General features: G+C 44.1%; 1 protein-coding gene across 1 annotated transcript in view; it reads right to left on the reverse strand.

The window, feature by feature from the left end:
* cfap161 (cilia and flagella associated protein 161) overlaps nt 1–14,593 on the reverse strand; it is a 52,799-nt gene that overhangs the window by 10,833 nt on the left and 27,373 nt on the right. The window contains exons 3-5 of the mRNA XM_067971618.1: nt 9,975–10,213; nt 7,135–7,216; nt 6,800–6,958 (exon numbers count right to left, since the gene is read on the reverse strand). Coding sequence (XP_067827719.1) covers nt 6,800–6,958; nt 7,135–7,216; nt 9,975–10,213 — 480 coding nt within the window. The remainder of the gene's footprint in view (nt 1–6,799; nt 6,959–7,134; nt 7,217–9,974; nt 10,214–14,593) is intronic.

Below are 14,593 nucleotides of genomic sequence, written 5' to 3' on the forward strand. Positions count from 1 at the left end.
GAGACAGGCCACTTCCTCCCGTCCGCTGGGTAGAAAATATCCCTCCTCCTCCTCACCCCATCCAGTAGGACCTGGAGTGAGGCATCGGTAAATCTGGGAGCAGCTTTTCCCCTGGTCTGCTCCATTCTGTACTTTTGGTTGTTTGCTGCAGGAGCAGCATTGGAGGACTGCCCCTTTAAATAGGGCTCCTCCAGCTGACAGCCTGTGATGCGGGTGCGCAGTCCGCCCACTGCACAGGTTGACGACGGGACACCCGGAAGCCATGGTAAGTGCTTTCAATTTACCCGCGATCGCGTGGGGAACGGACGGATTTTACTGGGCGGGTTACCCACACGCCCACTCGCCCCGCCCCCGCTGCCATCTCGCCTCCCTGGTAATATTGGGGCCTGTGTGTCTTTCTCTCCCCCTCAACTTAAACACATCCTAAATTTATAAAACACAAAACAATAGCTAAAATTTGTGTAATCAGAAAATTCTAATTTTTAATCTTTCTCACACATACACAAATACACATACTGTTTTATTTTTTTTTAAATCCCAGTGAAGGTTTGGAAATTTGTCCTCTTGTTTTCTAAATTATTTGAAGAAAAGCTATTGAGCAGAAAGGGCTAACGGGCAAAAAAAGAAAATCCTATTCGTACAGCTGACTGAACAGTACTGACACACATTGGCCAAGTAGGTACACTGCACATGCTCAGACTGAACAAACCGAATTCAGCTCACAGAGTCACAGCTCTTGGCAAAAAAATCAAGACTAAACCCAGTTTCTTGGGAGAGATCGAGGCCTTCAAGTTAAAAACTTTAATCATCATCAACAATAAATGGAATTTATATAGGAGCTTTAACACAGAAAAATTTCCAAGCTACATAAGGAAAAATTAATGCCAGGCAAGAAGCTGAGATTAGGAAGAGTAACCAAAAGGTTTGTCAAAGAGGTGGGTTAAAAGGAGAATCTTAAAGGAGGAGAGGGAGATGGAGACAGAGAGAGAATTCCAGAGAGCAAGACCCTAGCAGCTGAAGGCACTGCTGCCAATGGTGGGGCAATAGGAAGGGGCAGGTACAAAAGAGACCGGAGTCAGGGGCAGAACGAGTACAGGGGAGAGTTTGTTGTAGGACCGGAGGGGGTTACAGAGATAAAAGAGAGGCGAGGCCATGGAGGGATTTAAATGCAAGGATGAGAACTTTAGATTTGAGGTATGGGGGTACCAGGTGCCCATGAAGGTCAGTGGGGACAGGAGTGATGGGTGAGCAGGGCTAGATGTGGAATAGGATTCAGAGGTGAAGGGTGGAGGATAAGAGCCCAGCGAAGCGAGCATTGGAGTAACTGAGTGTGGAGGTGACAAAGGTAAGAATGAAAGTTTTAATGGCAGATGGTTTGAGGTAGTGGAAGAGATGGACGATGTTACAGACTAGCAAGTAGGAAGTTATTATGATGCAGAGGACCTGGGGTCAGAAATTCAGCTCAGGGTCGAATAGGATGCTAAGGTTGCAAACAGTCTTGTGCATCCAGGGAGGGGGATGGAGTCAGTGGTGAGGGTGCAGTGCTTGTGGCAGTGGCCAAAGACAATGGCATCAGTCTTCCCGATTAGTTAGAAGAAATTACAGCTCAGCTAACAATTGATGTCGGATAAACAGTCTGATGGCACAGAGGCAGTGGAGGGGCGAGGGAGGTGGTGGAGAGGTCGAGTTCGGCGTCATGGACGTACATGTGCAAGCTGACCACATGTGTGTAGATGATGTCACCAAGGGCTAGCATGGAGATGAGGAAGAGGAGGGAGCTAAGGATAGACGCTTGGGGGAATTTCTAAGGTGCTGTTGCAAGAGTCGGGGGAGGAGCCATTGCTAGAGATACCCAAGATATGATAAGAATGGAACCAAGCAAGGGACATCCCACCAAGCTGAATAACAGAGTAGAGGTGTTGAAGGATAGCGTGGTTGACCATGATGGAGGCTGCAAGGCGCTGGGGAGGACAAGAAGGGATAATGAACCACAGTCATGATCACAGAGTGGCATTTTGGTGCTGTAGGAGGGGTGGAAATCTGATTGGAGAGATTCAAACAGGGAGTTGCGGGAGAGTTAGGCATAGATCTGAGAGCCAACAACATGATCAAAGACCTTGTAGAGAAGAAGAGATTGGAGATGAGGCAGTAATTAGTGAGGACAGAGAGGTCAAGGGTCTGTTTTTTTAACAAGGGGGTGATGATGGAGGTTCTGAAAGGGGGAAGGGGCAGTGCTGAGGAGAGGGATCCATTTAGAATATCAGCTAGCTTGAGGTCAGGAAGAAAGGTTGGGTGGTCAGGTGTTCAGTGGGAATAGATTCAACAATGGCAAAATATGATGTTTACAACTTTCCAAACAGATCAGACATCCCTGGTAATAAAGAACTTGAATTTACAATGCACTTTATGTCCTCAGAACATCCCAAAGTGTTTCACAACAAAGATCCCACAAACAGCAAATGAGATAAATGACCAGTAAATCTGTTTGGTGGTGTTGGCTGAGGGAGGTTGGCCAGGACATCAAGAGAACGCCCTGTTCTTCAAATTGCACCATGGAATCTTTTATGTCTAGCTACGTAGGCAGACGGGACCATGCTTTAATGTCTCATCTGAATGTTGGCACCACCAACAATGCAGCAGTCCATCAGCACTACACTGAAGTGGCAATTTAGATAATGCAGTCAAAAAGTAGTCAGGTTGCCATAGTTATGTAGCATTTGTATCATTATCCACTCATTTTTATAGTTTTACTTTTACAGCAGTTTTGTTTTTTTTACAAAATTAGGACTGAGTTAGCAAGAGGAAAATTTGTCATAGTGTAAGAAAGCAACAGTAATGCTAGCACCACTTTTGACAGCAGCCAGATGGCTTGTGAAGGGAGATAAACACAGGTTAAAGGTACATCATTACCTCCACCACACCTATGCAATTCAGGACTTATTTGTATCCACTTGTGGGCACACCTTGGTTATGAATCCAGACCAGAGCCCTCTACTACTATTCCTCTTCTCCGACTTTCCTTAGGCTCTGCTCTCGTCTCTGCTCTTTTTCCTCTTGCCCAGCCATGCCATCTTTTATCAACACCCCTCTCTGACATCAACCTGCCCTGACCCGCCATCACTCCTTTGCCTACTTACTCTCTGCTGCTGGGCCATGCTCGATTCCGTGAGTGTGCCCACCACCCGCATCTGTTCCTCCCTTGGCATCTAAGGCAGAGCCCTTTATGGCACACACTATTGGCTCTGAATTCACCACCAAACTATGCTCTCTAAACCATTTCCTTCCATATAAATTCTTGTCAAAATTCATGGTCACACCCATAACCTTGGCATCTCCCCTGACCTCTCTATCCCTGTGATCTTGACCACCAGTAAGGCTAGTTCCGTTCACTTACTTGTATCCGTTACCACCCATATCCACTATCCTTCATCAATCCCACTTTCTTCTGCATCTACCCATGGAAAAGGTTCTCTGCCAACCCACTTACGACCGTTTCTCAATTGCCTAGACTTTGACTCTCAACTTGCCACAATACTTCTAGAGCTGTTGATATGCTCAACAAACCCCTCAGCTCCATGCATTGGAATGCTGTTCACTGCCTCCCACTACTAGTGTGATTTTTAATGTTTGAAAATAGCTGACAAAATAGTCAGATCTTTTCAATCATTATAGAATCATAGAATGGTTACAGCACAGAAGGAGGCAATTCGGCCCATCGCGTCCATGCCAGCTCTCTGCAAGAGCAATCCAGCTAGTCCCACTCCACCACCCTTTCACCATAGCCCTGCAATTTTTTTCCCTTCAAGTACTCATCCAGTTCCCTTTTGAAAGCCATGATTGAATCTGCCTCCACCACCCTTTCAGGCAATGCATTCCAGATCATAACCACTCGCTGCGTAAAAAAGTTTTTCCTCATGTCGCCTTTGGTTCTTTTGCCAATCAGCTTAAGTCTGTGTCCTCTGGTTCTCGACCTTAGAGTCATAGAGTCATAGAGTTATACAGCACGGATAGAGGCCCTTCGGCCCATCGTGTCCGCGCCGGCCATCAAGCCCTGTCTAATCTAATCCCATATTCCAGCATTTGGTCCGTAGCCTTGTATGCTATGGCATTTCAAGTGCTCATCCAAATGCTTCTTGAATGTTGTGAGGGTTCCTGCCTCCACAACCCTTTCAGGCAGTGAGTTCCAGACTCCAACCACCCTCTGGGTGAAAAAGTTCCCTCTCAAATCCCCTCTAAACCTCCCGCCTTTTACCTTGAATCTATACCCCCTTGTTATAGAACCCTCAACGAAGGGAAAAAGCTCCTTAGTATCCATCCTATCTGTGCCCCTCATAATTTTGTACACCTCAATCATGTCCCCCCTCAGCCTCCTCTGCTCCAAGGAAAACAAACCCAATCTTCCCAGTCTCTCATCATAGCTGAAGCGCTCCAGCCCTGGTAACATCCTGGTGAATCTCCTCTGCACCCTCTCCAAAGCGATCACATCCTTCCTGTAGTGTGGCGACCAGAACTGCACACAGTACTCCAGCTGTGGCCTAACCAGTGTTTTATACAGCTCCATCATAACCTCCTTGCTCTTATATTCTATGCCTCGGCTAATAAAGGCAAGTATCCCATATGCCTTCTTTACCACCTTATCTACCTGTTCCGCCGCCTTCAGGGATCTGTGAACTTGCACACCAAGATCCCTCTGACCCTCTGTCTTGCCTAGGGTCCTCCCATTCATTGTGTATTCCCTTGCCTTGTTAGTCCCTCCAAAGTGCATCACCTCGCACTTTTCCGGGTTAAATTCCATTTGCCACTGTTCCGCCCATCTGACCAACCCATCTATATCGTCCTGCAGACTGAGGCTATCCTCCTCGCTATTTACCACCCTACCAATTTTTGTATCATCAGCGAACTTACTGATCATACCTTTTACATTCATATCCAAGTCGTTAATGTAGACCACAAACAGCAAGGGACCCAGCACCGATCCCTGTGGTACCCCACTGGCCACAGGCTTCCAGTCACAAAAACAACCTTCGACCATCACCCTCTGCCTTCTGCCACTAAGCCAGTTTTGTATCCAAAGTGCCAAGGCACCCTGGATTCCATGGGCTCATACCTTCTTGACCAGTCTCCTGTGCGGGACTTTATCGAAGGCCTTACTGAAATCCATGTATACCACATCCACTGCGTTACCCTCATCCACACGCCTAGTCACCCCCTCAAAAAATTCAATCAAATTAGTCAGACATGATCTTCCCTTGACAAAGCCATGTTGACTATCCCTGATTAATCCTTGCTTCTCCAAGTGGATACTAATTTTGACCTTCTGCCAATGGGAACAGTTTCTCTCTATCTACTCTGTCTAGACCCCACATGATTTTGATCATCTCTATCAAATATCCTCTCAACCTTCTCTGCTCTAAGGAGAACAACCCCAGCTTCTCTAGTCTATCCACGTAACTGAAGTCCCTCATCCCTGGAATCATTCTTGTAAATCTTTTCTGCACCATCTCTAAGGCCTTTACACCCTTCCTAAAGTGCGGTGCCCAGAACTGGACACAATACTCCAGTTGTGGCTGAACCAGTGTTTTATAAAGGTTCATTATGACTTCCTTGCTTTTGTACTCTATGCCTCTATTTATAAAGCCCAGGATCCCATATGCTTTTTTAACCGCTTTCTCAACCTGCCCTGCCACCTTCAATGACCTGTGCACATATACCCCCAGGTCTCTCTGTTCCTGCACCCCCTTTAGAATTGTACCATTTAGTTTATATTGCCTCTCTTCGTTCTTCCTACCAAAATGTATCACTTTGCACTTCTCTGCGATAAATTTCATCTGCCACGTGTCCGCCCATTCCACCAGCCTGTCTATGTCCTCTTGAAATCTATCACTATCCTCCTCACTGTTCACTACACTTCCAAGTTTTGAGTCATCTGCAAATTTTGAAATTGTGCCCTGTTCACCCAAGTCCAAGTCATTAATATATATCAAGAAAAGCATTGGTTCTAGTGAATGTGAATGTGAATGGTGGAACAATCAGGCACCAATGATCGTTTTAACTTTTAAATGCTTAACTTTCTTGGTTTAAAAGCTTTACTTTTTGACTTCAAACTTTGACTTTTATACTACGATCAATGCCAATCCTTTCTGGTATGGCATCCCTTCTTCCAGGCGACTTATAATGGGTGATTGGCTGAATGTTCTTCTTTCTATAGCTACCAGGAAGGTGATTTGGTCTTTAAACAGTAACTAAAAACATAATTAACTTAAAGCAGCAGCATCAACAATAATAGGACACTGAACTTGGATTAATGGATAGATCCACATAATGGGTGCAGCTTTCTACCTTTACCCATGTTTTTGGCACAAAGCAACACCTCAGCTATGCAGCTGACTCACAACTAAAAATCTCACTCCTAGAATTTGTGCAGTTTTGATAGCCCTGAATACATAATAATTTGAAGCAGAGGAAGATGCAGAGCCGTGGGGAGAGCACGTGAGATTAGCTTTGGATCGTTCTGACACAGAGTCAGCAGATACAGTAATGGGTCCCTTCTATGGTTCTATTTAAATGTCTGACATTAGCTCCCTATAATGTTCAGTTTATAAGCATTTGGCAGATCTAGAATCTGTTTTATGATTACCTATTATCAGAACATCTTATAAAGTACCCTACTCGGGAATCCTATAATACAAATTGTAAATCATAGAAAATCTTTACTCTTTATAATATTGAAGGGGATTATAACAATTGGTTTAAAGAACCATCCTTAATAAAACACAGAATAATTTTAAAATGTACATACTAGCACTGGGTATCCGTCGTATTCAAGGCGCATCTGTGGGTCCAAGTACAGGACCTGCCAACTATTCAGAAATGAGAGCTGGTCTGTCAAATTCACTAGCTGCATCCGAGATTTTTTGGCAAACTTCAGAAATAATTTGAGATCACTAGTCAGATACAGCTGTAAAAGAAAATCGTTTGTGGCTTAATGCAATGGTCATGAGGATAAATAATAAAGCATTCATCCACAACTACATCCTCTGTTTATTCTTACAGGCGGCAATCAGTTTGTTATATGAACTATGTTAGATTTTGGAAACTGATCAGAAATCTACTGCAAATCACGAGTTAATGTACCTGCCCAGCAATCCCTTCCATTGTTCTGAGGGCAAAGCTCTGTCCATATCGGAGAGGGTCACCAACACAACTGCCATCAAGACTGACAAACAAAATGATTAGTGTGAGTCTACAAAATGCAAACATTTATATTTCATACAGCCAATAAAAGTGTAATGTTACAATGTATTTTATCAATCAGCTTAGGATTTTACTTAAATCCAAGCTACATTACTATCTACTTCAGAAGCTGTTTTATACAACACAAATATGTTGTCATTTTAAAAAGGTTACAATGCAAGTCACTTATAGTGGACTGATCCATTCTGCCTCACTTATCTAGTTTGCCCAACGACTGTTGTAACCAAGAAAAGTATATGTGTCCCATAACCAGAAGCAGTACAATATTAGCATCTTTAATGATATATACCGTAAACAAAAGAAATTAGGCCAAAGATGGAGCAACTAAGACCGGCACTCATAGCTCCCACTATGCCTTGCTACACTTGTCCAACTAGCATTGTTCTGTGGAATTGCCATTGATGGGGGTTATTCTAAAGAATCTCTACATCTACCAACGTGAGTCTGGAAATCAAAGTCTGACACCCCATTTAAACTGAGACATCGGCTGCCTTCTAAAGTTGGTAAAACTAACGGAATCTTCGTAATCCAGAAATCCAATAAAGGACAATTATTTCAGAAGTGCATGGACTGCAGTCAATTTAAGTTAAAAAAGTGTCTGGGTCAAACCAACAAAGCGTGAATTACTTTTAATGCATTGGATTTGGGCGGATCTGCCTTGCCTGGCTTACTGACTATTCATTGTATGCAAATATATACATTTCTTCAAATATTTTTAAAACATAATTCTTCACTAGTGTTCTCCCCTTTTCTTTAGATCTCTTCCTGGCCAAAGAAAGCTAGGCGAACTGCTCCTGAACCTCTGCCAATAAAGCTTCCCTGGCTGCTTGTGAGCAGCCTATATTTTTTTTTAATTCATCCTCGGGAAACAGGTGATGCTAACAAGGCCGGCATTTACTGCCCCAGTTGCCCTTGAGAAGGTGGTGGTGAACCACCTTCTTTTTGAACCACTGGAGTCCGTGTGGTGAAGGTACTCCCACAATGCTGGAGTACTGTGAGCAGTTCTGGGCACCGCACCTTCAGAAGGACATATTGGCCTTGGAGGGAGTGCAGCGTAGGTTTACTAGAATGATACCTGGACTTCAAGGGTTAAGTTATGAGGAGAGATTACACAAATTGGGGTTGTATTCTCTGGAGTTTCGAAGGTTAAGGGGTGATCTGATCGAAGTTTATAAGATATTAAGGGGAACGGATAGGGTGGATAGAGAGAAACTATTTCCGCTGGTTGGGGATTCTAGGAGTAGGGGGCACAGTCTAAAAATTAGAGCCAGACCTTTCAGGAGCGAGATTAAAAAACATTTCTACACACAAAGGGTAGTCAAAGTTTGGAACTCTCTTCCGCAAACAGCAATTGATACTAGCTCAATTGCTAAATTTAAATCTGAGGTAGATAGCTTTTTGGCAATCAAAGGTATTAAGGGATATGGGCCAAAGGCGGGTATATGGAGTTAGATCACAGATCAGCCATGATCTTATCAAATGGTGGAGCAGGCACGAGGGGCTGAATGGCCTACTCCTGTTCCTATGTTCTTAGGTAGGGAGTTCCAGGAGTTTGACCCAGTGACGTTGAAATCAGGATGGTGCGTAACTTAGAAGGAAACTGGGATGTGATGATGTTCCCATGCACCTGCTGCCCTTGTCTTTCTGGGTGGTGGAGGTCGTGGGTTTGGGAGGTGCTGCTGAAGAAGCCTTGGCCAGTTGTTGCAATACATCCTTTAGACAGCACACTCTGCAGCCACGGTGCGCCAGTGGTGGAGGGAGTGGATGTTTAAGGAGGTGGATGGACTGCCAATCAAGCGGACTGCTTCGTCCTGAATGGTGTCGAGCTTCTTGAGTGTTGTTGTAGCTGCACCCATCCAGGCAAGTGGAGAGTATTCCATCACACGCCTGACTTGTGCCTTCTAGGTGGTGCAGAGGTTTTGGGGAGTCAGGAGGTGAGACACTCACCGCAGAATACCCACCCTCTGGTCTGCTCTAGTAGCCATTGCACTTATATGGCCAGTTGAGTTTTTGGTCAATGGTGACCCCCCAGGATGTTGTTGGTGGGGGATTCGGCGATGGTAATGCCATTGAATGTCGATTATCTCCTCCATGTGGAAAAATGGCTGGCCCCGGCTCAATTTTTTTTACCTCCTGGCATAATCGAAATTGGAGCCTCACACAGAGGCTGTGAACCTGCCTCCTACCATTTGACAGGACAATAGGTTAAGGCGCTGATGTGCTGTGTCACTGCGCCAAACTATATTTATTGTTTTCCTCAGTCACATGAACAGTACTAATACTTCAACCTGTGTCACTTCAAAATACAAATGTGTGGATTACTGAATGTTTTTAACAAAGTTATGCTGCTGACTGCAGTTTTTATGTATTTCTATTGTAGCTCTGTGATGTAGTTGCGGCGCGAGCAGCTTACATAATATAGTCTACTCTTGTTGATTCAAAGTTGTTTTTACTCAAAAAAAACAACTGAATTATCTATAGTAAGAATTAAGTAATTTTAATAAAATAGCACGAGGCCTTTTTTTTTGCACAATTTCAATTCAAATGAATTTAAATTAAGCAACTTTGAATTAAATGTAGACTGTAGCAACTGTAGCGCAGTTACTATAATCATTATTGTACGAAAACCTTTTACATAAAAGATTGGCTGTTAACAGAGCAGCAGCTTTTCTTAATACAGAACAATCATATTTGACAGAATTAAAAATCAGTCTCCTCACCTTGTAATAACAAAGGTATTTCTGATACAGGGGGTTAACTCCAAGCTGCCACACACATCACATGGTGATTCAACTCGTGAACTTGCCATGAATCTGCTTTGATCGACATTCAGAGTCAATGCCATGGGGCTACGAGGTAAATGGAGGTTGGCCGCATTTTTGTTTACAGTACCAGGATTAATAAGTAACACCATGTCACCAAAATGAACATATCCATCGCGGCTTTTGGCAAGCTCAGTCTAAATAAATTAGAAGAAAACTACTTGTTAATGCAGGTAATGATGTCTAATGTGAAATAAATCTAAAATAATGGCTGCCTGGAATTTATTACAAGGATTTGATGTCACATGATGTCATGAATTGTGAAAGTGGAGCCTGGGCTATTTATTTAGTTTTATCACACTATGAATTTCATGGAGGTCATTTTATTCAGTTTTGAATCCTTTGATTCCCTGATTGCAGCAGTAATAGTGGAAAGTGATGGGCCAGTCCCCTTGTGCTGTTGGTGCATGATAATGTCTACTGTGAAGGATTAATGATTGTGGCAAGTTTATTTACTCATATAATTAACAATCAATTTCCAGGTAATGACATCATAGTACCAATAATTTGCATCGCATTTAAATAGTGCTTATAGCAGAAAAACATCCAAGGCACTTCACAGAGGTGTAATATATAACAAATTGGTCTCCCATGATGTTGCTCACAGATAGTCTGGGGTCTGGAACAAGGCTGCGATGCTTAACTGTTAATCCTTTAAGGCCAATGCTCAGGTAGTCAATTGCAGAATACCCAGATCTGCTTGAGTAGACATGGCATTTATGTGGCTGGTCCAGTTGAGTTTCTGGTCAATGGTGACCCTCAGGATGTTGATAGTGGGGGACCCGGTGATGGTAATGTCATTAAATGTCAAGGGAGGTGGTGATGCTCTCTCTTGTTGGGGATGATCACTGCCTGACACTTGTGTGGCATGAATACTAATTGCCACTTATCAGCCCAAGCTTGGATGTTGTCCAGGTCTTTGCTGCATGTGGTCATGAACTGCTTCAATATCTGAGGAATTGCGAATGGAGCTGAACACTGTGCAATCATCAGTGAACAGCCCCACTTCTGACCTTCTGATGGAGGGAAGGTCACTGATGAAGATAGTTGGACTTAGGACGTTGCCCTGAGAAACTCCTGCAGCAATATTCTGGGTTTGAGATGATTGGCCTCCAACGACCACAACCATCTTCCTTAGTGCCAGGTATGACTCCAACCACTGGAGAGTTTTCCCCTGATCACTACTTACTTCACTTTTACTAGGGATCTTTGATGTCACGCTCGGTCGAATGCTGCCTTGATGTCATGGGCAGAAATTCTCACCTCACCTTTGGTCTATGCTGCATAAGCTGATGTCAGGTCAGAGTGATACAGCCACTGCAATTAGTCTCAGAAAGGGAGGGGTAAAGTAGCCATGTTTATCATTCCTGATTTTCCATCTAATAATGTCTGCTGGAAAGTGCATATCTGTGGACATTGGGTAAGACCGGGATCAAGCTTGGTTCTAATGCTTGACTGGCATGTCAATGTTCAATGTCATTTGAACAGGGTACCTAATGGTCAATGCTCACAGAACCATATCAAAACATGTCAGCGCTTGAGGAGAGGAGACAGGTAAAGCGCAGAACTGTACGGGCAAGCAGATTCAGTTCTATTAGCCTATCCTCATAACGCTTTAGTTTGGCTCCTGGTGTCATTCCTATTGTTCTCTAAGCTCTCCCCAATGCATCAATGTCCCTTTGCAGATAGGGTTCCTCAAAGAATGGCCTTGCAAATACCACAAATGGCCTTTAGCCTTAGCTTGGTGAAAACAACTTCACTCATCTGTGCTATGTTCTACTTCTGAAGGTTACCAATGAGATTACTCAGGTCCTCAGGACATGTGCTTCACAGCCAATCGATTACTTTTGAAACATAGTCACTGTTGTTACATAGGCAGATTTGGCAGCCAATTCTCCCACAGAAATGTCCCACAAACAGCAATGAGATAAATGACCAGGTAATTTGTTTTTGGCAGTGTTGGTTGAGGAATAAAGATGGCCAGGACACTGGGTCTCCATGCTCTCCTTTGAATAGTGCATGGGATCTTTTACATCCATTTGAGTAGGCAGACTCAGTTTAATACCTCATCCGAAAGACCAAGAGGGTTAAATTGGACCGTGTAGCGCCCATTTTTTAGGCGCTATGTGGTCAACTAAGACTCGAAAATGGGGTCTGAGATGCGAGTGCACACTTCCGACAGGAATTACGCAGGACGCCATCTTGGTAAAGGGGTATGCGCACGCGCACCTAATGACAGCTGGCAGTATGCAGAATAGGAAGATTATGACGCGAGTCAATGTGCAACGCTGATTTGAAGCCACTGCTGCCATTTTGCAACTCCACACTCCACCCAATGAAGAGAGGCCGCGCAGAGCAGGACAAGCTGCTAGAAAAGGGAGGAGGAGGAGCAGGAAGCACAAGAGCAAGCGGAGGAAGAGGAAGAGGAAGGGAGGCTACAATGTAGACAGGCCGTGTCTGCCAGGGCTCTGCGTGATCAGAATATTCATGAGCGATACCAGAAACCTCAGCTACACCTCCCCATTCACCAACAGTCCCACACACCTTACCTTTCCTCTGTCACTGACTATCGCATCATCCTCTCTCTGACAACACATATTGGTTCCACCCTAAGCTCACTGCAGAAATAAAAACCACTACCAAAACCAAATGCAAATTCAAACCCAATTTTATCAATTCACTCATTAAATTATGCATATAAAATGAAACCATTCACCCTTGTGCGTTCCCTTAGTGCCTGTCTTTCGTGTGCCTTTAATTTTCCTAGTGCTCCCATGAGGTGCTTCCCCAGCAGCTGCAGCATGGGTGGTGGAAGGCTGCTGACCTTCAATTGAGGAGCGTGCAGATGGCCTTGGAGACAACCTCGAGCAGCTCTGGGCCTAGAGGGCCCGACTTCAGACTGCACCATCTCAGCCTGGGCTGCAGCAGTCTGGGCTGGCTGGCTGACAGGCAACAGCAAGGGCACTGGCAGAGTGGCAGGGGTGGAAGCAGGAATGCCGTCATCCTGAGAGAGGACAGCAGGTTCCTCTTCCATGAAGCCACTGCCACTCTCCTGGGGCGGCGCCTCAGCAATCCTGGTGATCTGTTGGAGAACAGATTGCTGGACTGCTGTGATGTCCCGGAAGTCCAACTAGCAGCTCTTCATGAGTCAATTGGGCAATGATTCCATCTGCTATTTAACTGTGATGGCCATCAACTCTGAACTTAGCTCTATACTCACCATCCACACAAGCAAGGGACTAAGTGAAACTAAGGCCAATTGGAGCATTACCACTACCTTCTCAGCTAATTCAACATAGACTGGGGTAAACCTGGCTCCTTCTTGGTCTGCATAGTCATTGAGTTATTGTGTAAAGGGGACAAAAGCATGTGTGAGACTAGGAAAGAAAAGTGACTAATCACACTGGCATTACATTCACCGCTGTGATATAAGCAAACTTTTATTCCTTTTTAAATTAAGCCATACAGTCTATGAATACTGGTTAAAGGGTTTATTAAAATAAAAATTAAGCAGACAAATGCCAATGTATATTACTATGAACACTGTCAATGTTTTTGCTGTAATTTTGGTAGCCTGAAGCCTTTTACCTCACTTATTAAATGCCTACCACAAGCTTATGATGTGGAGATGCCGGTGATGGACTGGGGTTGACAATTGTAAACAATTTTACAACACCAAGTTATAGTCCAGCAATTTTATTTTAAATTCACAAGCTTTCGGAGATTTTCTCCTTCCTCAGGCAAAACATTTGCCTGAGGAAGGAGAAAATCTCCGAAAGCTTGTGAATTTAAAATAAAATTGCTGGACTATAACTTGGTGTTGTAAAATTGTTTACAATTACCACAAGCTTAGAATGAGATTAAGATTTCCCCCTGCATGTTCAGCACAATTGTACTTTGTTGTATTTTCCAAGCTTAGCAGAAGCTTTGATGAGGCTTTCAGCTATCCCAAGGTTTTACCCTTTGTTTTGTAGACTCAGTACAGAATGTGAATAAGCCAATCAGCAGAAGCTGAAATTGTTCAATTTTATCTCCTTTAAGAGGTGCAGGCTGCCTTTAAGTAGCGCTAGCCACTCGTGATATAGGGCCCCCTGCTGATGCGTGCAGGTAATGAACAGCGCAGGTAGCGCTGGCTGCACGCAGCAATCATGTAAAACAGCAGGCAGCACCAATTTAACATACCGCCTGCAACTCAATGAATGGGTTAATCGCATACTGCGATCCCCACGCCCATTTTTTAGGGATTATCCAATTTAACCCCCCATACCTCTGACAGTGCACACCCCATACCTCTGATACTCCTTTACTGAAGTGGCAGCCTAGATTATGTGCTCAAATCCTGGAGTAGGGCTCAAACACACAGCTTTTTGATTAGAGGTGAGAGTGCTATCACTGAACCAGACTGAAAGTTGACAATTGAGGGGGTATTGTCAGTCACAGTTGTGTTCATTTGGATTTTCTTCCCTGCCTATCTCCTTTCTTGAGGTGTTGACTCCTTGTTAGAGTACAGCGCCACA

The sequence above is a fragment of the Heptranchias perlo genome, chromosome 34, assembly GCF_035084215.1.
Source record: "Heptranchias perlo isolate sHepPer1 chromosome 34, sHepPer1.hap1, whole genome shotgun sequence".
Classification (NCBI taxonomy): Eukaryota; Metazoa; Chordata; class Chondrichthyes; order Hexanchiformes; family Hexanchidae; genus Heptranchias; species Heptranchias perlo.